This window comes from Mercenaria mercenaria, chromosome 2 (assembly GCF_021730395.1).
Source record: "Mercenaria mercenaria strain notata chromosome 2, MADL_Memer_1, whole genome shotgun sequence".
Classification (NCBI taxonomy): domain Eukaryota; kingdom Metazoa; phylum Mollusca; class Bivalvia; order Venerida; family Veneridae; genus Mercenaria; species Mercenaria mercenaria.
In genome coordinates this window covers 117,055,754-117,078,463 of record NC_069362.1, presented here as the reverse complement: position 1 = coordinate 117,078,463, position 22,710 = coordinate 117,055,754, and the positions used below count along the sequence as shown (strand labels likewise).

At 35.3% G+C, this 22,710-nt stretch overlaps 1 protein-coding gene across 1 annotated transcript; it reads left to right on the top strand.

The window, feature by feature from the left end:
* Positions 1-7,126: 7,126 nt before the first annotated feature.
* On the top strand, positions 7,127-22,704 carry LOC123563017 (thymidine kinase, cytosolic-like). Its single transcript, XM_045355578.2, has 7 exons — positions 7,127-7,300; positions 12,452-12,483; positions 12,943-13,056; positions 14,613-14,706; positions 15,022-15,111; positions 17,402-17,521; positions 18,814-22,704. Exons 1-7 carry the CDS (start codon positions 7,232-7,234, stop codon positions 19,045-19,047), a joined length of 753 nt encoding a protein of 250 aa, XP_045211513.1. The 5' UTR covers positions 7,127-7,231; the 3' UTR covers positions 19,048-22,704.
* The last annotated feature ends 6 nt before the right edge of the window (positions 22,705-22,710 follow it).

Genomic DNA, 22,710 nt, shown 5'->3' with positions numbered 1-22,710 from the left:
CGAACAAACCGCCTCCAGAGGCAGTTTGGTCGGTTTGACAAACCGGTTAGCGGTTTTTTAAAACAAATGACACAAACCTTTTCCAGATCAAAACCAGTTTTACAAAACAAATCGAAAGTTTGGCAAACCGGTTTGAAACCGAACTGAGTTTGTTACAAACAAAAGCGCCCATAGTTTCTGACTTTATACCGAAAAAACTGTCTAGCTAGTAAATGTCAGCTGTCCACAATGGGCTCTTACACAAATGGTATCGAGATTATAATATTTACAGAAAACTTTTGACTATTGAGACTCTTATTAGAAAACTTCGCTTTATCACGATAGTTTCTTGAAGTATCGCGACAACTATCTACCTATCTCGTGGCAGAAATATAGGTTATAATGCAGTCATTCGGTCAGAAATGTGCTTCCGTGACTTTCGAAAGATGTCCGTAATAAATAGATCCTATTTTTTTTTTCCATTTTTCGCGCATTTGCGCGTAAATCGGGAGCCAAATGGGCATTATTTCACTCGTGGAATGATTGTTACATAAAATATGACACTTTTCATGCTAATATTCGCATGTTTTCTAGTTGTTTACGTGAAAACAAAAGTAGGGTGTTTATTCTGCGGACCGCTTTCTGAAATGCGGCAATATGAGGGTACCTGACTTGCATTTCACTGCATACTATTCAACACCCCTTTTTCTTTTCGTTTTCTTGAAGAAAATGTATGGATATCTTGTGGAAAATAGGTCTACGACGGAGTGAAAATCTAGAAACTGTAACAAAATTGTTCTGAAGTAGCTGAATTTTATATGAATTTTTTCATTGGTTTATAGCCTATGCCACCATAATGGATGGATATTTAAAGCGTAACAAAGGTTTGGTCCCTTTTATTTTACAATACTATAAAGTCAATTTATTACAGTATCATGGGGGCATTAGTTATTGCCCTTCTGTTTCTCTGTTCTTCCATTTGTCTGTTTGTCTAGTTTCGGCCAAATTTATGTCCAGATACTTTTTGAAAGTGCCTGCAGCACCTCAAAGGGGCTGCGGCATCGTCGAAATGCCTGCGGCACTTTTCCACAATTGGCATAACGTTCAAATTCGGCATTTTCTGGACACATTTTATGTTTTAGCAGATCACATGTCATTTATAAATACAATTTACGACGGCGGAGACGACATCGTTTGGGTCAGCGAAAAGAAATGAGTCTAAACAGTCACTGATGTGAAAAAAAAATCACGTTTCATTCCCAACTTTTTTGTCCTTACGTTTCTAGGAAATTGATCATTTGCCTCAAATTTTAGCATGGATATGTAGATAAGATACATCTACACCCCGCTACATTCCCCGATTTTTGAAAAAATGCTTCATGCAGTAACAAAATGACAAAAATGACAAACATCACTCACCGATCTCGCTCGTTTTGTAAACATTGACGAAGTACCTGCGGTACAGGAAGCGAAGTGCCTTCAATCCTCGTCGGCACAGGCGGTACCGCAGGCACTGTTTAGTACCCGTGCTTTGAACCCAAACTCATATGAGTCTGTTAAAATCCTGGGGCACCAGACACATCAAATTACAGGATCACAACTCCCTGAAAACTTGAAATTTGAAATAATTGGTTTTTATAACAAAATAAAAGAATACATTTTCTGAATGTCTGCTTTCAGTTTCCTGATTGTGAAGTAACTTAAAGGCTAGGTTTCCCGATCAGGAAGTTAGGTTTCCAATTCGGGAAACTCTGATTTTAAGCAATTTCTGAAGAAAATGGTCAATTTCACTGTCAAATAAAAAATTAAGTAAGACATTTAAAAAAATTGTGAACGGTAGAAATTTAGATATAGCATTCAAGTTTAATGTGGCATATTTAATTTGCAGATCTTGTGTATATTCTCGTGCACCGGCAATTTTAAATGAAATGGGTCTAAAACTTGCGATATTGCTTCCCGAACGGGAAGCATGTTACTATAAAAAGTAACAAGTTTCCCGTTCAGGAAGTAGGGAAAAACCCATAAATGATTTCCCGAACGGGAAGTTTCCCCTAATGATCGATACACTGAAATACATGAACGTCTGCTTTAAGAAACTGAACTGATTAAAAATTATACTTATGCTTTTCTAGTTCTCGAACGGTATTTAAGTTCATATAGAATAAAATGGCCTTCTTCCTAACTCTATTTGCTGAGAGTTTTGGGACAAAGGTAGGCGTAGCACACCGATGTACTTGAGAAATTACATTTTTTTTTCCGGAGCTCATAATAAATAAATAGCAGAATGTGATTGGCAAATCCACGAGTTTCAAACTTGACGACGGTATTTTCGGTAACTGAGAGAACCATTTATTTCATTTTTTTTTTGGATTTAACGTCGCACCGACACATGATAGGTCATATGGCGACTTTCCAGCTTTAATGGTGGAGAAAGACCCCAGGTGCCCCTCCGTGCATTATTTCATCACGAGCGGGCACCTGGGTAGAACCACCGGCCTTCCGTAAGCCAGCTGGATGGCTTCCTCAAATGAAGAATTCAACGCCCCGAGTGAGGCTCGAACCCACCTCGATAAGGGGCAAGTGATTTGAAGTCAGCGACCTTAACCACTCGGCCACGGAGGTCCCTATTTATTTCATGATCTCGATTGTTGTTCAAACTGTAATGTTTCAATCATGATCTCATTTTCTGACAGCTGTTTAGGGTTGATTCTTTGCTAGCTTTTCACTGACAAACAGAACAAGAGCTGTCCATAAGAGCGTGTGCTCGATTCTTCGACAATTTCTAAGTCGGGCAAGGGTCGTAACTTTCATTATAGTCAGGCAACACTCAATTAAACCGAGGCTGCAATATTTTCATTTTTGTCAAGTTGAGCGACCTGTGGTGTTTCCACTTTTGCTACTTTACGTAACTAAGTCATTTCTTCACAATTAAAAAAATTAGTTTGGTAATGATAATAACATACACGCAAAAAAAATCAACCAAATGTTCTCAGTCAAAGAATGGTCATAGTTTGTTTAAATTTGAAAACAAAGTTTTTATGATGTAGGCAATGGAACTAAAAATACAAACTTTAAGTAGGCACTACATATACCTATTTTACATATATGTGTGGTTAACGGCATCAAAGAACTGTCTGCAAAAATAATTAAAATATAATTTTCTGAAAAGTGTTATTTGAGCTAAAAACAATTATCCTGTGTAAAATATTTGGCAAAAATGGAGACAACTCCGCTAATACTTTACTGTATGCTTGGGTGCCTATTGACCTAGTACCTCATGCAAACCATGCATTTTTTAACTCTAGGCATGAAAAAGCATGCATAAATACGGTCAGTTGTATGAAAAGAAAACTATGTAAAGATCAAGTCACTTCTAGTACTCTCAGAAACTGTGAAAGTTTTGTAACAATCAAAACCCAAAGAATTTCACAAGGTAAAATATGTTGAAAAAGCTACTGCTGGAAAGAGAACAGTCTCTGCTATCCATATGTATGCGCCGAAGTGTGGGAAAATATCTAGAAGCATGAGAAAATCAAATAAACACTTTCAGGACAGTTAGATGCATGACTGTGTTATCCTGCCTGGCATTAACATAAAAAGCTTACTTTTCCATTTCAATTTGATAACATGGACAGGATTAGGACTGACAAACGGAGTTCAATCAACAGTTTCACTCTAAAAACAGATTGTATCCTTTGTATAAAGAGGGCTAAGGGTATGTCTCTAAGACAAGCTATGTAAGTACGTTTGATGGGAATGATGCATTGCGGAAGTTTCATTCCATTATTCGAGAACAGTCGAGCTAAACGTACTGTACATAGTCCCGATACGACCTAGTGACCTAGAGTTATACTAGAGCTATTTATTCAGTTAATCATTTCGGAATATTTTTAAGTTTAAAAACAGCTTGACTAAGGCTTATATTATATAATCGCTGTTTGCTAAACTTAACTAAAGAGATGAAGATAAGATAAGATAATATAAGATTTATTTTGTGTCGGCAAGACAATTATGAGTAACATAATATAAATAAATAAATAACGTGCATCCTGCTATACTGATTCAATAAAACAATAAAAAAATAAATTCGTAAGTCGTGACCTCAAAACAGTCACTTTCAACCTGTACCTGTAAAAACAAAGTAGTTACTACATTTCTCATTTTTCGATAATCATGCGTAATTACAAAAGATTACAGTAGCTGTATACTGTACTGTTATTCTCTTTGAAACACTTAAATACCTTCAAAGTTTATGTATAAGGGCGCTTTTGTTTGCAAAAATCCGGTTTGGGTTTTAGGTTTTGGTTTGGATAAAAAATAATGATAAACTTAAACTGGTTTCTGTTTAAATGAGTTCTTGAACAAACAGGCGGTTTGTATGAACAAAATGACGAATCTAGAAAAACTGGTGATTAAATCTATTCTAAATGGAGATAAATGACAGATTTTGTATCTAAGAGCCAAACATATTAAATAACATGTACTACTATTACTACTCCTCATGTGCCGACACTATTTAACATGTGTATATAGCAAGGCTAATTATGGCATAGACAGTTGAGTCACTGCCTTTTGCACTCAACAACATAAGCCATTAGACCAACTGAGTGAATACAAATGTTTGTTTTTGTTAAGTTTAATGTCAGACTGACAGAATTATAGGTCATATATCAACTTTCAATGCATTGTTTAAGGCATGGGCGGGCAGCTAGGTTAAGCCACTGACCTTTAAGTCAGCTGGATTACTTAAAAATCCACACATGAAAGAATTCTACACCCTGAGCAAGGTTTCGAACACACAGCAGTGAAGGACAAATAATTTAAAATCAACTACCCTAACCATCCGGCCACAAAGACAAAGACTGAGATGTAATCATTTAACTGTATCCACTATCCAGCAGACTTTTTTTTTATTTCAATTTGATGAAAATTAGAGATTAAGTGTTTTGTAACAGGGTAACTCCTATATTGAAATCATTGCTGTTTCCTTGTTTTAGACACACTCAGCAAAGTTTGACAGTTGTGATGTAGTTAATGTGCAAAAATAGATGATGTTATACTACTCAAGGTTCAAGCAAAGCACATATACTCTGACTCTGGTGCTGGACTGATTTAAGTAACCAGTTGTATTTTAGGCCAGCGAGTGTATCTTACCTCACAAAAACTTGTTTAAATAAATATTAATTAAGACTCTTCAAAAAATGGTTGACATATTTAATCTCTAACATTTTTTTCTGATGACACACAGTACATCCAAAATCTGGCAACAATGATTTGGATGGCATCCAATGACACCCTGACTTGATCAGATAATACTTAATACTCTGTATTAAGGGTGACCAGAAACCATGGATATACATTATTAAACATAATTGATACTTATGTATATAATTATATGTATTTCGGTGAATTGAAATTTCTCTACACTACACGCAGCCACAGGAAAAACTGCAGCAATTACATGGCAGAGACTGAAGCACTCATGAAGACCGTCTTAATGATTGAAGACTCGGCAGAAGAAAGCTCCTCAGTCGTCTTTCTTACAGATGCACTGTCTGTCATGGAAGCTCTGATCAGCAAGAAAGCTCCGCAGCTAGCCAGGAGAATGCAGAGCATGAGTGTAACCTGCAAAGTAGCACTTCAGTGGATTCCATCCCATTGTGGACTTGCAGGCAATGAAGAGGCAGACAAACTGGCTAAGCTAGGAGCTCAGTCAGAACAACCAACAGAACCTGTGAGTTACAAGGGGAAAGTCACCATCATCAAGGCACTAATGAGACAATGCATTATCAATTGAAACAAACTTGTGCAAACTTGTTTCCGAAGTTAGCATTGTAATAAATTGTACAACATTTGACAACAAGGATCAGCTCTTTTTACAGACTTAATAGTCATTTTATTTTTGTTGTAGACTGCTTTGTCTATATTGAAATGGCTATTTCATGGGGACACAAATTTATGGAATTCAACTTTTTAAGATAAAAACGATGGTATTTATGAGCTTGTTAGAAATTAATTACACAACTATGAAATCCATGAAAATTAGCCCCCCACAAGTATTTATGACTTTGCAGTGTTTTTCGGTCATTTTTCTGCATAAGTTAACAGGTCCTAGAGCTGTCAGTCAATTTATTTTCAATTAATATCTTGTCAGGGATAAAAAAAATGAAAATTTAGTTGGAAAATGAAATGCTCATTGATATGAATAGTTGTATGCATGAAAATAAAAAAAAACCTCATTTTGCTCTTAAAATTTAAAACTGCATCTTTTAATCAGGCTAGAGAACTGCTTTGCATATGTATTTATATACTAATGATGTTTATGTGCATATAAAGTTATGTCAATGTGCATAGAGCTTCTTGCTAGGACCTGAACCTAGAATTCTTACAAAAGTAAGTGTGTTTCTTTACACTACAAGAAGTGATCCCTTGCTTAGCAACAGAGACATTTATTTTTAAAAATACAAAATATTGCATATGTATGTTATCCTTCAGAAACAGACACATTTACTATAAATCAAAACTTTATTCTATAACAGCAATTGGATTTTGGACTGTTGGAGGTCGAATAATCTTGGAACGAAATGAATGGAATATTTCGATGGTTAGAGAAACTGATGAAAACGATGTATGCCAATCAAAGAGAGTGTTTTTAGAAATATTGACAAATGAATTCGGCTGAGCATAAAGATTACCACGGGTTTTCACCAGAAATGAACCAATTCTTAATTTTTTTCTTTACCCGTTTCCATTTTGGTCCACACGGTCCGTCTTTTTCCCGAACTGCAATAAATTTCAGATACAACAAACCGAACAAACCGCCTCCGGGGGCAGTTTGGTCGGTTTGACAAACCGGTTAGCGGTTTTGGAAAACAAATGACACAAACCATTTCAAGATCAAAACCAGTTTTACAAAACAAATCGAAAGTTTGGCAAACCGGTTTGAAACCGAACTGAGTTTGTTACAAACAAAAGCGCCCTAAGAAATTTGAGTTTTGGTGCTATCCGGTGATTCTATAGATCTAGCACACTTTTCTCGTTGAGTCAATAACTACAGCACGCTTATCCCGTGGATCCTCATGATCCTCATGGTTGTTTTTGTATCTTTGGGGTAGTATGGCAAGATTACCGCAGATTGCGTAAAGCGGTGATTGACCGAGATTTTAGGAGGGAATTTTAAGTTCACCATTTCCCGCAATTATTTAGCGTCTTTTGTTTTGCGTTATTTTTTTCTGGATCTGACAATAAAACGATGATGTCTTCGACACCAGCACTCTCATCTCCACTAATCAACCATACACGACAGAATGGACACATTCAGGTAATACAAATTATCCGCTAGCATGAAGCATAAATCTGTAAAATCGCGATTTTTATTTTATCCGATTTATGAAGGTGCCAGTTTTCAAAATTGCTGTGAACTATGGGTAAACTACATAATAAAATTTACGGTATACAATTTTTACCAAGTTGTGATCAGAATTGAGCTTAATTTTAAGGAAAAAAGAAGAAAACACAAAGAAAATTGTGCAAAAATGGTGATTAAGTTTAGGATACCCCTACTGGTACTGATGATAAACCCGGACAGATGATAAAGCCGAACACCTTGAAAATATTCGATTGCAATCGGTTATTTATAAAATTGAACACACCATCTAATAGTTTTCCCTTACAACACCAACTGGTGTAAACAAAAACAAAATTGGTAAATATTCTGTATAAATAAATGACTTACATAAATTTGTATAAAAAATATTTATCCAAAATTACTGGGGAAGAGGGTGTTTTTTTGCACATGCTCACTGTCGAAACATGAAGGCCTGATATTTGTTAACTTTTCATTACTTTATCAGGAATGACTGTTGCAGCTTTTTGGGGAAAGTTTCAATATAATAATACCAAGAAAATTTTGTAAATGACAAAGGGTTCGAATTTATCATCAGTCAACGTTCATAAAGTCGCCTTTATACATACCCCTTACAGGCCCTCACTTCATGTGAGTTTGCTTACTAAATATAAATTTGGATTATGTAAAGTTTTCAGTAAAGGTTAAGCTTTATTTTGATACCGACCATTGATTTCAATTTGCAGAAATAAAAAAGTTACAGGTAAAAAACCTCATTTTCTGTTCGGGTTTATCATCAGTACCAGTAGTCCAACTAATTTGACGTGATCCTAGGAAATATTGAGATTCTTTTTCGTATGGGCAATATCCCCACTCATGTCAAACACTCGAATGACCAAAATAGTTGAAGCAACTTCCGATGAAATTTTCATCGCTGCCGACGCTTTACATGCTAAAGTTTTAAATGCCGATTATTTCACGAATTGGCCATACTGGTACTGATGATAAACCCGAACAGAAAATGAGGTTTTTTACCTGTAACTTTTTTATTTCAGCAATTTGTAATCAATGGTTGGTATCAAAATAAAGCTTAACATTTTTCAAAATGTTACTTCATTTCTTAAGACAATACCTTTCTAAAAATGTTAAGAAATTATTTGAATTTATTGCAAAAAAGATTCTGTTCCCTAAAATTGTTTCTCCAACTTTTTCTCTCTTGATGCAAGAAAAAATGTAAACAAAAGGGAGACTACTACTTCCAACAAAGGGATAAGTTCCAGAATGCATAATTAGTAATGTTTTAGTTACTTCCCCTTTAGTGATGATAGACCATAAAAATACAGGAAGTGAATAATTGCTTCTCCCTTAGAATTTCATAACTTCCGCTGCGCATGCGCAGTGAGCACTTTACGATTCGAAGATTTGGAGGCAGATCGCTTATAAATGCTAGTTGATAATGATTTAATTTCTGCAATAATAAAATAGTTGTGGGGTAATCCATCATCTGTAAGAATTTCTTTTTGTTTGCTGCTGTATTTATGAAAATTGAAAATCATTTCCAACTTTCTGTGTTACAAAATAAAAGCAAAGTTTCACCGCCGATTTTGTTCCTAAAGAACATGTCTTTTCCATAAAAAAAATCACGAGTGTATTTACGAATTTTCAAGCGAGTTGCACTTTCTACTTTCAATCGACGGCCGCCATATTTGTTTACATTAAAGGTCAAGGTCATTGAAATACCTACTATTAGATGTTGTGTTCAATTTTATAAATAACCGCTTGCAATCAAATATTTCCAAGGTGGTCGACTTTATCATCTGTCCGGGTTTATCATCAGTACCAGTAAATTAAAATAAAACTTACATGTATCGAAAAGGGGATTCAGTTCCTCATTAATCTATGTAAAAAGTTATCAAATTATATCCAAAATTATGAATTTTCTGGTGATTTAAACCTTTGTATGTGACCTATCATGTGTCGGTGCGACGTTAAATCCAACAAAAAAAAAAAAAAAAAAAAAAAAAACCTTTGTATGTACTACATACATGATCAACATTTACCGTGTGTTTACAAGCCATATAAAACCAATAACTTTACATGACTGTGTACTGTGATTTAACTTCCATTATTTTGGTCCTTCAAAGTTTTGACGTTAGATTGCCCATCACAAATATAAAACAATCTGAACGTCAAATTATTTTGACTAAGGATACCTCACAGGGCTTTTTCAGGGGGTTTTGGGGAAAAGGCCCCTGGACAAATTGGGAATTTTTAACGTGGTAAATTGTCAAAATTGGGAATATTTATGGAAAAAAATCAAATGATTCTTAACATATAATTATCAAGTTTTACTGGAAAACTTTCAAATGAATTACAAATATAAAGTGTCCCCTTGAGAAATTTTGAGATTTTTTTTTTTAGGATTGTTTTCCAATATTGCCAAAAAAAAATACAGTAACGCTTCATTTGTCATCTTGAAAACTTTTGTTTACAGTTTGTTTTCACCACAATCATAACTGAATTTTCCAAAAAATAGAGTGGCAAAGTGGGTGTATGTTCGAGTGAAAAAAACCTGGGTCGTGAAAATACGTGACAATTGATTTTAATGGTATAAGAACTGTCAACATGTTTTAGGTACTTTATTCAATTATTATTGATCTTTTTTTGCATTTTGGGAGTTTTTTGCATACAATTCGTACATTTATTAAGCGAAATCTTGTATTCAATTTTTGCCGAGATTGCAGACGTCATGTTACTAAAAATAGAAACGAGTTGGTTTTTCCAACATTTTGTTAGATTTTCTTGGCAAACAAAACTTACTTTGCAAGAATTATCTTTGAATAACAAAAAATAATTGATTTCAGTTGAGAAATCTTTCTTTGGATTGGGAATTTTTTGCTCCAGATTGGGAAAAATGGAGCATATTTTGCATTGGGAATGGGGCCGAATATCGGCCCCGTGAGACAGGCTGAAAAAGCCCTGCCCCATGAAAGAGTCTTTAGAGATGTTGTATCAGAAAACATGTAAACCTTAAACTTAGTTCTGGCTTCCATAACTTTACTGATGCTATTCAGTGTTTTTTTCCAGCCATTTTGGGGCCGAAATTGGGCCCCAATCTCAGTGGCAAATAGTATGTTTTTTTCCCAATTTCAAAGCCAAAATTCCCAAAGTGAAATTGATCTTTTTTAGCTCATCTGATTTTTTGAAAAAAAATGATGAGTTATTGTCATCACTTGAGCGGTTGTCGGCGTCGGCGTTGCCTGGTTAAGTGTTATGTTTAGGTCAGCTTTTCTCCTAAACTATCAAAGCTATTGTTTTGAAACTTGGAATACTTGTTCACCATCATAAGCTGACCCTGTATAGCAAGAAACATAACTCCATCTTGCTTTTTGCAAGATTTATGGCCCCTTTTGTACTTAGAAAATATCAGATTTCTTGGTTAAGTTTTATGTTTAGGTCAACTTTTCTCCTAAACTATCAAAGCTTTTGCTTTGAAACTTGGAATACTTGTTCACCATCATAAGCAGACCCTGTACATCAAGAAACATAACTCCATCTTGCTTTTTGCAAGAATTATTGCCCCTTTTGGACTTAGAAAATCAGTTTTCTTGGTTAAGTTTTATGTTTAGGTCAGCTTTTATCCTAAACTATCAAAGCTATTTCTTTAAAACTTGCAACACTTGTTCACCATCATAAGCTGACCCTGTACAGCAAGAAACATAACTCCATCCTGCTTTTTGCAAGATTTATGGCCCCTTTTGGACTTAGAAAATATCAGATTTCTTGGTTAAGTTTTATGTTTAGGTCAACTTTTTCTCTTAAACTATCAAAGCTATTGCTTTAAAACTTGCAAATCTTGTTCACCATCATAAGCTGACCCTGTACAACAAGCAACATAACTCCATCCTGCTTTTTGCAATAATTATTGCCCCTTTTGGACTTAGAAAAATCATTTTCTTGGTTGAATATTATGTTTAAGTCAACTTTTCTCATAAACTATCAAAGCTATTGCTTTAAAACTTGCAACAGTTTTTCACCATCATAAGTGGACACTGTACATCAAGAAACATAACTCTATTCTGCTTTTTGCAAGAGTGATGGCCCTTTTTAGACTTAGAAAATCATGGGTAGGACAATATTTCTATTATACAAAAAAAATCAGATGAGCGTCAGCACCCGCAAGGCGGTGCTCTTGTTTTCAACTTTCAAACAAGACTAACCTTAAACATTTGAAACAAGACAGTTTACAAAATTAATGAATAATGATAAATTACGGCAATTTTCTTTCTTAAATGTGACATTTTAATAGAAGATATGACTTAACAATTCCCAATTTAGGTATTTTCCGACGCATTTTTCGCAATTGTAAAGGCCCCGACCCCATTCCCAAATTGGTGGAAAAAAACACTGCTATTTTTATATTTTGTTGGTCGTGTCCATTAAGTTATGGCGTAACCCCATTTGTTTACCTAACCAGGTCAAACTGCAACATCTGCGCACTGACTCGTGAGAAACTGATGACGTTGTACGAAGTTCATAGCACATGGTTATTTTTGAAATTCAGGATTAATTTTTTTTTATATTTAATAAATTTAACTGACTTGAAAATGAAAGAATTTTTTACAAAGTTAATAAAATCATACCTTAGAAATTTTAAATTCATAAAAATCCCATAAATAACGATTCTTTATTGCTAGATTTCTTTTCAAAATGAAGAGTACTTTGACCACGTGTCAACTGCAATGGTGGGCAAAATATTGCAGACAGCGGTACCTATTTGAAACTTTTATGTATAACTCATTTTCAAATGGTGTTGCATGGTTTATTTTATGACAGATTAAAAGAAAACTGGATTAAAAGTACATTAAATTAAAAGGTGAGTCTTTGGCATTTGATTTGATGAATTTATAGCATGACAGATTTCTGGTATGATATCTGGTTAGGTTTCAATACTGGGTATGTTTAAGCTCAGAGATCCAAAACAGCATATAAATCTCTGACGCTGAATTGTTTTAGCTGTGTCAAACTAAGCTGTTGTGTTTTCATTAGTATGTGAGCCTAAAATTCGAACTTTTATGTTAACTAAATTATTATATTATTATGAAACCAATGTAATTCTTTTTTCAGGTTATCTTTGGACCAATGTTTTCTGGGAAAACGTAAGTTAATTTATGCCAATATTAATTTATGAAAAATGTATGGATCCATTCATACTGTTTCTGCTATTATAAATGCTATCATGTGTTTATTATCTTTACAAAATGTTGCAATAAATTTTCCAAATAAGTGCATTTCATCTTTAGTTATGAAGCATTTTAAGCTGTCTTAGAAAGACATGCACAGGTCTGGAAAATGAGGAATCCTTTTATCATTTGACAGAAGTTTAGAGTGAGAAAAAAAATCAAGAAGTTCTTGATAACAAATTTTTAGTATGGTATGGTATATGATTGCATCAAATTTCATTGCACAGTACTTTCACTCAATAATCACTTACAAATATAAGGTCTCATCAAGGTCTCATGAAGTTGGAAAAGGAATAGATATACTAAGAAACTTCGTGGCTTGTTTTTAGAGGTATGGGGTTATGTTGCTGTATATTTATTTGATGCTACTTTCAGAACTGAATTGATGAGAAGAATGAAACGTTACCAGATAGCCAACTATAAATGTCTTGTAATAAAGTACGCTAATGACACTAGATATGACCAGGAAGGAATCGCCACTCATGATAGGTAAAATTTCTTGATGTAGTGTTCATCTTTTTATGCATCCGAAGGGAGGCATATTAGTTTTCAACTGTCCGTCCGTTAGTTAGTTAGTTCGTCACAACCTTAACTTTTTGCATGAAGGCTCTTTACTTGCGAACCACTGCATCGAGGACCTTCAAACTTCACATGCTGATAGTACTTATTGAGTACACCACCCCTACTGACTTTGGGGTCACCAGTTCAAAGGTCAAGGTCACGGGCCAACGTTAACTTTGCATGAAGGCTGTTTACTCGCGAACCACTTCACCCAGGACCTTCAAACTTCACATTCTGATAGTACTTATTGAGTACACCACCCCTAGTGACTTTGGGGTCACCAGGTCAAAGGTCAAGGTCACAGGGGCCAACGTTAACTTTTTGCATGAAGGCACTTTATAGCGAACCACTGCACCCAGGACCTTCAAACTCCACCTGCTGATAGTACTTATTGAGTACACCACCCCTACTGACTTTGGGGTCACCAGGTCAAAGGTCAAGGTCGCAGGGGCCAACGTTAACTTTTTGCATGAAGGCACTTTACTCGCGAACCACTTCATCCAGGACCTTCAAACTCCACCTGCTGATAGTACTTATTGAGTACACCACTCCTACTGACTGGGGTCACCAGGTCAAAGGTCAAGGTCACAGGGGCCAACATTAACTTTTTGCATGAAGGCACTTTACTTGCGAACCACTGCACCCAGGACCTTCAAACTTCACATACTGATAGTACTTATTGAGTACACCACCCCTGCTGACTTTGGGGTCACCAGGTCAAAGGTCAAGGTGCTGCAGGGGCGTTTGTCCCCATTAATGACATCTCTTGTTGAGGATTGGTTCATGCTTGGAAACATTACAGTTAAGAACTTAACTGTACTATTGCAAAGCAGTCAGTGTTATTAAAGATCCATATCTGCAGGGTTTTTTTTACCAGGAGGGGAAGGGGCCCAGGCCTGTGATTTGGGGGAAAAATAGCTCGGTATTTAGGCAAAGGGGAATAAAATACCTGATCAATGTAAAGTCAATTTTTGGGGAAAACTGCATGATTTAAAAGAAATTTCCTGAGGGTTAAGGGCCTATTAACAGCCCCTATTATGAAGGGAAAAAAACCCTGATCTGCATTAAATACAGTTTGGAATGGCTTGTATTATGACAACTGTATTTCCACGCATGACATTAATTGTCCATTTTAGTGAATATGGAATATGATACATGTTTATCTGATTGAAATGTTAGACAAAATCATTGATAATATTCACAAACACATACCACCGTGAAATCTATAAATTGTCGCATCTTGAGATAGTTATATCCCATTATTTCCATATTTCTGGACTGACTACTTTCCAGAAGTCTGTATTTCATAAAACATTAACATATTATTTCTTTTATTTTATTCCAATTAATGATAATAGTATTAATGAAAAACAAGCAAAGAAATAAAGACTATATTAGTTGCAATGTGTCAGTGGTATGGATGATATTTCAATGATAAAAAATAATATTTTTGACATGGATTTGCTGTTACTTCATAATTGTAGACAAATTTTACCAGCTGTGGCAGCAACAGAGTTGAGTCAGATGGAACAATTATCAGACCAGTATGAGATCATAGGCATAGATGAAGGCCAGTTTGTAAGTTTGATTTTTCATTGACAAAAACTGATTTAAAAAAATAAACAACAACAAAACAGACTCAGTAATTGTTTTCATTTGTTAGTAATGATAAGTATGAATTTTAATAGATTCTGTGAGTTCTTAATTGTATTGCAACATTTTTAAGATTGGTAAAAAGCTTTTTCCATGGACAGTCTCTGAAAAGAAAAGTGATGTTAAATTGAAGAAATTTAGCTGTACTTTCCATCACATTCTTACACATCAACTCCTGTTTTCTGGAGGCATGTCCCGTCAGTTTTGTACTACCGGTAATTAATCGTCACTTGTTTTCAGTTCCCCGATGTGGTATCATTTTGTGACAGAATGGCTAATAGAGGCAAAACAGTAATTGTAGCTGCACTGGACGGTACATTTCAAAGAAAGGTACATAGAGATAGTACTGAAGCATAAACTAAGTTTCTCGCTTCAGTATTAAAATAAAGATTTGACCATTTTGTTTTAGCGTCAGATATAGATGATTTATATTTTAGCTGCTTAGCATGAGACATAGATGATTTATATTAGATTTTGCATGAAAAAGATGGGAGATATTCTTATGCTAGTATTGGTGTGTCTGATGGTGGGGTGACATGGTTTCAAGTAAATATCTGGAGAATTTGTGCCTGCTACCAATATCATAGGATAAGTAGATGACCTGCAGTTTTTTTGGGAGTAAGGAGGTCAAGTACGCAGTGACTGAAAAAAAAAGAAAAGATTAAATACAGTTATAATTGGAGAAGGCTTTGGTCTAGGACATCTTCAGGGATGGGATTTTTCAGAACTGGTTCTGATTTCAGGCTTTTGATTGTCAGAATTTCTCTATATAACTATTGAAAAAAGACATTTAAGGCTTTAGAAAGTAGGTTTTCCAACAGAATCCCAGGTCTGCCTCTGAGAACAATCACCTGTGGTATTATTTTTTTAGTGGTGGTGGTGGGGGGGGGGGGGGGGCGGGAGTTAGCAATACAAAGGTCAGAGCCTCATTGACCTTGAGACAAGAAATGGTTTCAGCTGTTTAACTTCTGTGGTGAGGAGATGGATTGTTATTGTTTTCTGGATCAATGGGGCAAAACCTCTGTGTCAAAGGTCAAAGGTACAGTGACAAGACAAAAATGGTTTCCAGACAGTAGCAGGAATGCTTGTGTCAGTGGCCTTGGAATTTTATACCAGGGCTCAATAAGTCCACTTATTTGTTTGTAAATACAAGTAGTTATTGGAACTTTCTGGGATTCTGAACAAAAATTTAAAAAAAGAAACAGTGAAGAAGCCAGAGCATCTCATCAAAACAGACGTTGATTTATTTTTCAGCCATATGGTAGTACCATTAGGTTACCGCAAATTGCTCTCAGTAGCTGGGTGGTCGATAGTCCACAACAAGAATGCTATATCCAAAATTTTGAAAATTACGCACAAAGTAAGCTCTAACAGACAGTCATGGGGGGACATTGATGTATTACAGATGCTTGTTTCTCAGATTTGATTAAGCTAATGAAACAAGCACTGAGATTGAACGTAGATTTATTGCCAGAAATTACAACTGTGGTCATCATTTGATGCTGAAGACCTCTGTAACACACTGATGAAAATTGTTTTTAGCTCGACTATTCGAAGAATAGTCTAGCTATTCTACTCACCCTGGCGTTGGTGTCGGCGTCACACCTTGGTTAAGTTTTTGCATGCAAGTACATACAGCCATCAATTAAAGGCATATAGCTTTGAAACTTATTTTTTCTTTTTCTACTTCAATTACCAACCTCTCTGGGTCAAGTCCCATAACTCTTGACATGTATTTTGAGCAAATTATGCCCCCTTTTGGACTTAGAAAATTTTGGTTAAAGTTTTACATGCAAGTTACTATCTCCAAAACTAATGCAGATATTGATTTGAAACTTCACATGTGTCTTCGGGGTTATAAAACTAGTTGATAGCAGCAAGTCCCATAACTATGACCTTCATTTTGGCCAAATTATGCCCCCTTTTGGACTTAGAAAATTCTGGTTAAAGTTTTGCGTGCAAGTACATACAGCTATTTCTAAAAGGCATATAAATTTGAAACTTATTTTTTCTTTTTGTAGATCAATCACCAACCTCACTGGGTCAAGTCCCATAACTCTGACATGTATTTTGAGCAAATTATTCCCCTTTTTGGACTTAGAAAATCCTGGTTGAAGTTTTGCATGCAAGTACATACAGCTATTACTTAAAGGCATACAGATTTGAAACTTAGTTTTTCTTTTTCTACATCAATTACCAATCTCACTGGGTCAAGTCCCATAACTCTTGCATGTATTTTGGGCAAATTATGTCCCCTTTTGGACTTTGAAAATTCTGGTTAAAGTTTTACATGCGAGTTTCTATCTCCAAAACTAATGCAGATATTGAATTGAAACTTCACATGTGCCTTCAGGGTTATAAAACTAGTTGATAGCAGCAAGTCCCATAACTGATATGCATTTTGGTCAAATTATGTCCCCTTTTGAACTTAAAACTCTTTTGATACTTAACCTTTTTTGGTAATACTTCCCTGCTTTTGGGACAATATTTCGAATAGTCGAGCTTGGCTGTCTTACAGACAGCTCTTGCTTAACAGGTAGCTTCTTACAAGTGTCTGCGTTTGAGATATAATGAGAGGATTTAATTGATAGATTTTATATTTGCTGTAATTTAATTTCAGGGATTTGGAGATATACTGAACTTGGTACCACTGGCAGAGAATGTAATTAAGTTGTCAGCTGTTTGTATGACATGTAACTCAGATGGACATTTTACGAAAAGAACCACTAAAGAACAGTCGGTAAGTTCTTTCTGCAGTTGAGAACATGACTGCAGAAGTTTAATGTGTTCATCTTACTCATATTTTTAGGTAGCATAAGAGCCAGTATTGTTATTGCAGGCCATTTGCATGTCTAATTAATAAATTCTAATACTATTTAAAGGACTTAAAATGTAAAACTTGCTTTAGGCCCAAACACGTTTAAGGTTTCCAACAAGCAAATCTTGTACATGTCAGAAATATTGACTTTTAATTTCTTTGTTCAACAATGTTCAGCTCATGGTAGTTTTAAATACTGAAATAAAGCTACTGCAAAAATAAGTTGCGCAGTAACTTAACCTTTATCCTGCTGGCGGCAAGTGATTCTGCCTTTGCGACCACTGCAGACCAAGATCAGCTGCACATCTGTGCAGGCTGATCAAGATCTGCACTGTTCGCTATTCAGTCAGTAAATTTTCAGTGAACACCCCTTTGAATAGTAAATGGTATTGTCCAAATTGAATGATGGACCATCGCATTTTAGAATTTTAGCAGGCTAAAGGTTTAAATGTAAAACTTGCTTTAGGCCCAAACAAGTTGATGGTTTCCAAAAAGCAAATCTTGTACATGTCAGAAATATTGACTTTTAATTTCTTTGTTCAACAATGTTCAGCACCTGGTAGTTCTAAATACTGAAATAAAGCTGCTGCAAAAATTAGGTGAGCAGTAAGTTAATAATGCCTCATACTGAGTACAATGTATTATACCTTAAGAGAGAAGGACATGTATAATATTAAAAAAGATTGTTACATTTTACACCGTCTAAATAACATGATACATAAAGGTTTAACCAAGCAACTTTCACAGAAGACTTAGATACAGTTGAAACTTGATATCTCGAGCTCACTTATCTCAAAATTCCGGCTATCTCGAAGATGTTTTCAAGGTCTGTCGCGAACACATGCACAAAGTACATTTTAAGTTGACTTTCGATTATCTTGAAGGAAAACACTTGATCCCCTCAAATTAGAGATATCAAGTGTCAGCTGTATGTTTGTTGTACAGAGGTTGTAACTTCGAGAGTTTAATGGACTGAAAATTTGGTGCAGTGGCAAAGAAAGAAATGAGTTGGGATTTGTTGCCTCTCGGAGTGTTGAAAAATGTTGTCATGTGTATTTAATATGAAGCCTAATCCTAAATAAGAAATTCTAACAATAGCTTAGCCTCATTAAACTTTATTTAAAACAAACTCAAGAGACAGGAGAATGATGGTGTCTAATAAGGTCTCTCAGTTACAACTTTTTCATTATTTAAAAAGCATGTTTATATTGCAGGTTGAAGTGATAGGTGGAGCTGACATGTATCAAGCAGTCTGTCGAGAATGTTTCACATCCCCCATCAAAAAATCTCCCAGAAAATCCCCGTGCAAGATTTCTACACAAAAATCAAAACTTAAATCTCCCTCGAATAAAAGTGAGACGCCAACTATAGTCGGAGAAAAATCAATGCAACCTCTTCAGAATGCAACAAACAGACAGTTATTCATCAACTCTCCACCAAGAATATGAACATCTGTACATCTGTGAACATTGTAGTATTTATATTTTAGTATTTTAAGTAATGTACCGGTAGGTGTGTCTCAGTTAGCCATGATAATCATAAAAATCTTTTTCAATACTGGACAGTAAAGGAGAAAAAGAGATACGGTTAGGCCAGATCACATTTAAGGGAGCAGCAGCGTCCATTGAAATGGAGAGATTTCTCATGTTGAGCATGTTAATACTTCAAAATGAGAACTTTCTGTTAGAAACATACTACCTCTAAGTCAGAGGCAAAGCTGTCCTTTTATGCAGATTGTATTTATACCCCACAAAACGAAGTTTGGTGGGGTATATAGGAGTGAGCTTGTCATTCGGTCCATTGGTTTTCATGGTTTCGAGACAATAACTCATGAAAGGCTTGACAGATTTAAATAATTTTTGGTACGTAGGTGTAACACCAGAAAATACAGGTCAGGTTTGACTTTTAGATCAGTAGGTCAAAGGTCAAGGTTACAGTGACCATGAGCAGTTAAACGGTTTCTGGATGATAACTTGAGAATGCTTGAGCCTAGGATCATAAAATTTGGTAAACAGGTCTAACATCATGAAGTACAGGTCAGATTCGACTTTGAGGTCAGTAGGTCAAAGGTTACATGAGGTAACTTGAGAACATTTGAGCTTAGGATCATAATTTTTGGTACACAGGTGTAACATGATAAAATACATGTCAAGTTCGACTTTGAGGTCAGTAGGTCAAAGGTCAAGATCACAATGACCCGAAACAGTTAAACGGTTTCCGTATGATAACTTGAGAACGCTTTGGCCTAGGATCATAAAAATTGATAGGGAAGTTGGTCATGACCAGCAGATGACACCTAATGATTTTGAGGTCAGTAGGTCACAGGTCAAGGTCAGTGACTCAGAACATTTAAATGGTTTTCGGACAATAACTTTAGAACGCTTTGGGCTATGATCACGAAAAATTAATAGGGAGGTTGGACATGATCAGCAGATGACCCCTATTGATTTTGAGTTCAAAAGGTCTGTCAGAGTGACCCGAAACATTTAAATCATTTCCAGACAATAACTTGAGAATGCTTAGGTTGATCATGACCAGCAGATGACCCCTATTGATTTTGAGGTCAGTAGGTCAACGGTTATTAATAAAGCAAGTTCTGCTTTGACATTGGCTTAGTTATTTGACAAGGCCGTATTGTGGGGGTATAATTTGTCACTCATGTGGCAACTCTAGTTTGAGAATTAAACCAATTTTTAGCTCACCTGAGCACTTCCTGCTCGGGGTGAGCTGTTGTGATCACTCACCGTCCGGCGTCCGTCAGTCCACACTTTTCTTCAAACAGCATCTCTCCTAAAACCATATGTTGGAAGTTGATGAAACTTGGCCTGGATATTCCTTGGGTGGTCCTCTTCCAAAGTTGTTCAAATGGTTTCGGTTGGTTGCACATAGGGGCCTCCAGGGCTAAAAATAGAAAAGCTTTAAACGACATCCCCCTAAACAGCTTCTCTGATTTAGAAATAATTTCATACAAATGGTCCTTATGTAACCCTCTACCAAGGTTGTTCAGATTATCCTGATTCGTCAAAAAAAAAACATGGCTGCCAAGGGACTAGGTCACTTTTTCCTATATGTATATATTGGAAACTTTAAAAATCTTACTGTGTGAAACAGCTGGCTCGATTTTAAAATAATTTCACACAAATGGTCCTTGTATGACACTCTACCAAGATTATTCAAATTATTCCGATTCGTCAAAAAAAATGGTTGCCAGTGGGTGTGGTCAGGTCTTGCCTAAATGTGTATGTTACAAACTTAAAAATGATTTTGTCAGGAACAGCAGGCCCAGTTTTAAAATCATTTTCAGAAACTGCTGGCCCTTTACAAAGATTTTTCAAATATACTGTTCATAATACTTTTAAACATTTTCCTTACATAATTATCTTCCAAAACTGTTGAAGCAAACAGTGTATCTCAGGTGAGTGACCTAGGGCCATCATGACCCTCTTGTTTTTACTAAAATGTATGATAAAATTTGCAAAACAATAGATGAAGTAAAGTATGTTCACACTAGAAAATATAGCTGGACTAAAATGTTTGAATATGTCGGTAACATTATGTACCAAAACCCACAATGTGTTCAAAATTTCAAAGAGGTAGATGCATGTAGTTCTTAAACCCAAATGTGCTCAAATGTGCAAAATTGTATTTATATGTACTGAAACCAGATGTGTTCCATTTATATAAATCTTTATTAGAATTGTGTTTTATATATATAATAGATTTTTGTAGATATTTTTGTTCTCTTATTAGGCAGCAACATTCATTTCATTTGATATTAACAAGGGTGTCAGTTAGTTTTAGGCTTTGAACTTGATAGTAATTTAGTAAAGTTAGTACTCAACCTTAATTTATGTAATCTGTAAAGTTCGTTTAAATACATCATGATACTAGTAGTCATATCATAGATTCATACAGTGTGATGTTAAAATAGTAGTGTTTTAGCTGTGTAGAACATATTATTAGAAATATTACCATAAAATTTTAAAAAGGTCCCAGTTATGATGACATTTCTTATGTTTTATTTTGTTACTGGATATGAACAGTTTTGAACATGTTTTAAGGAATCCAACATTGATTTTACCATGCTAGAATTCCTCTCTGCTGAGAGAAATTATTATGTGCCAAGACAAAAAGTATATTGGGCTTGTGCATATGCGTATATTGGTCAGTCTATCTGTAATTCATGTCTATTCCATATTACCATAATTACAATAAGGAATTTCATAAAACTTGCATCAGTTGTAACATCATGACACAAAATGCTGGTCACTAGGTTCATCCATCACACTTCAAAGGTCAAAGATCATGATTGCAGCATGTTACTTTCCCCCCATCATTGGAGTCTGTGGGTGTTAATCACCTTTAGAGATATTTTAAGTTGTAGTTGTAGCTGTTACTTGATTTACATTTTGTTTGTTTTATCAGCATAGGGCATTTGCCGCCGACCCCCCCCCCCCCCCCCCCCCCGGTGAAAAGATGGATCATTGGACATTTGGTACATCAGTAATTGGACATTTGCAAAAAAATGTATACGTGGCATTCCCTGTTTGATATTTGTCTTTGTTTTTAGATTTTAAATATATTATTACAGCACAAACTTAACTGTAGTATTGTCTGCTAAAATCTGTAACAAAAAAATAAACATGCGTAACTGCAAACAGATAAATTTCCAAAGTTAAAAATGAAACAGGACAAATAAGACTTTTGGTACATTGAGTGGGGTTACATATGACAGTCTTGAAAATTAAGCATAGGGACAGCTAGGTCGGGTGTGCAAATGTCCTATCTACCATTTAAACTATGGGATGGTTAGAGGTAAATGACCGGATCTCTGTGTTTATATATTGGTTGAATGTTTTGTAACTCATTTCCTGTCTTTTTTTAGTAACTTGTTTAATTTCTTATCTCTGATCATTATTTTTTAAGACTTGTGTAGTGTATTTTAAAAACTTTTATGAATGGAACTATTATATTCATTTGTGCAGCTGTTACATGGTTGTAGATAGTCTTGTCATTTTACAAATGCAGTGCTTGTTTTGTTAATGACTGGTAAAAAAATGTGTGCTTGAAGTCTTTTCCACCTTAATAAAATAACTTTTATATTAGCCTTT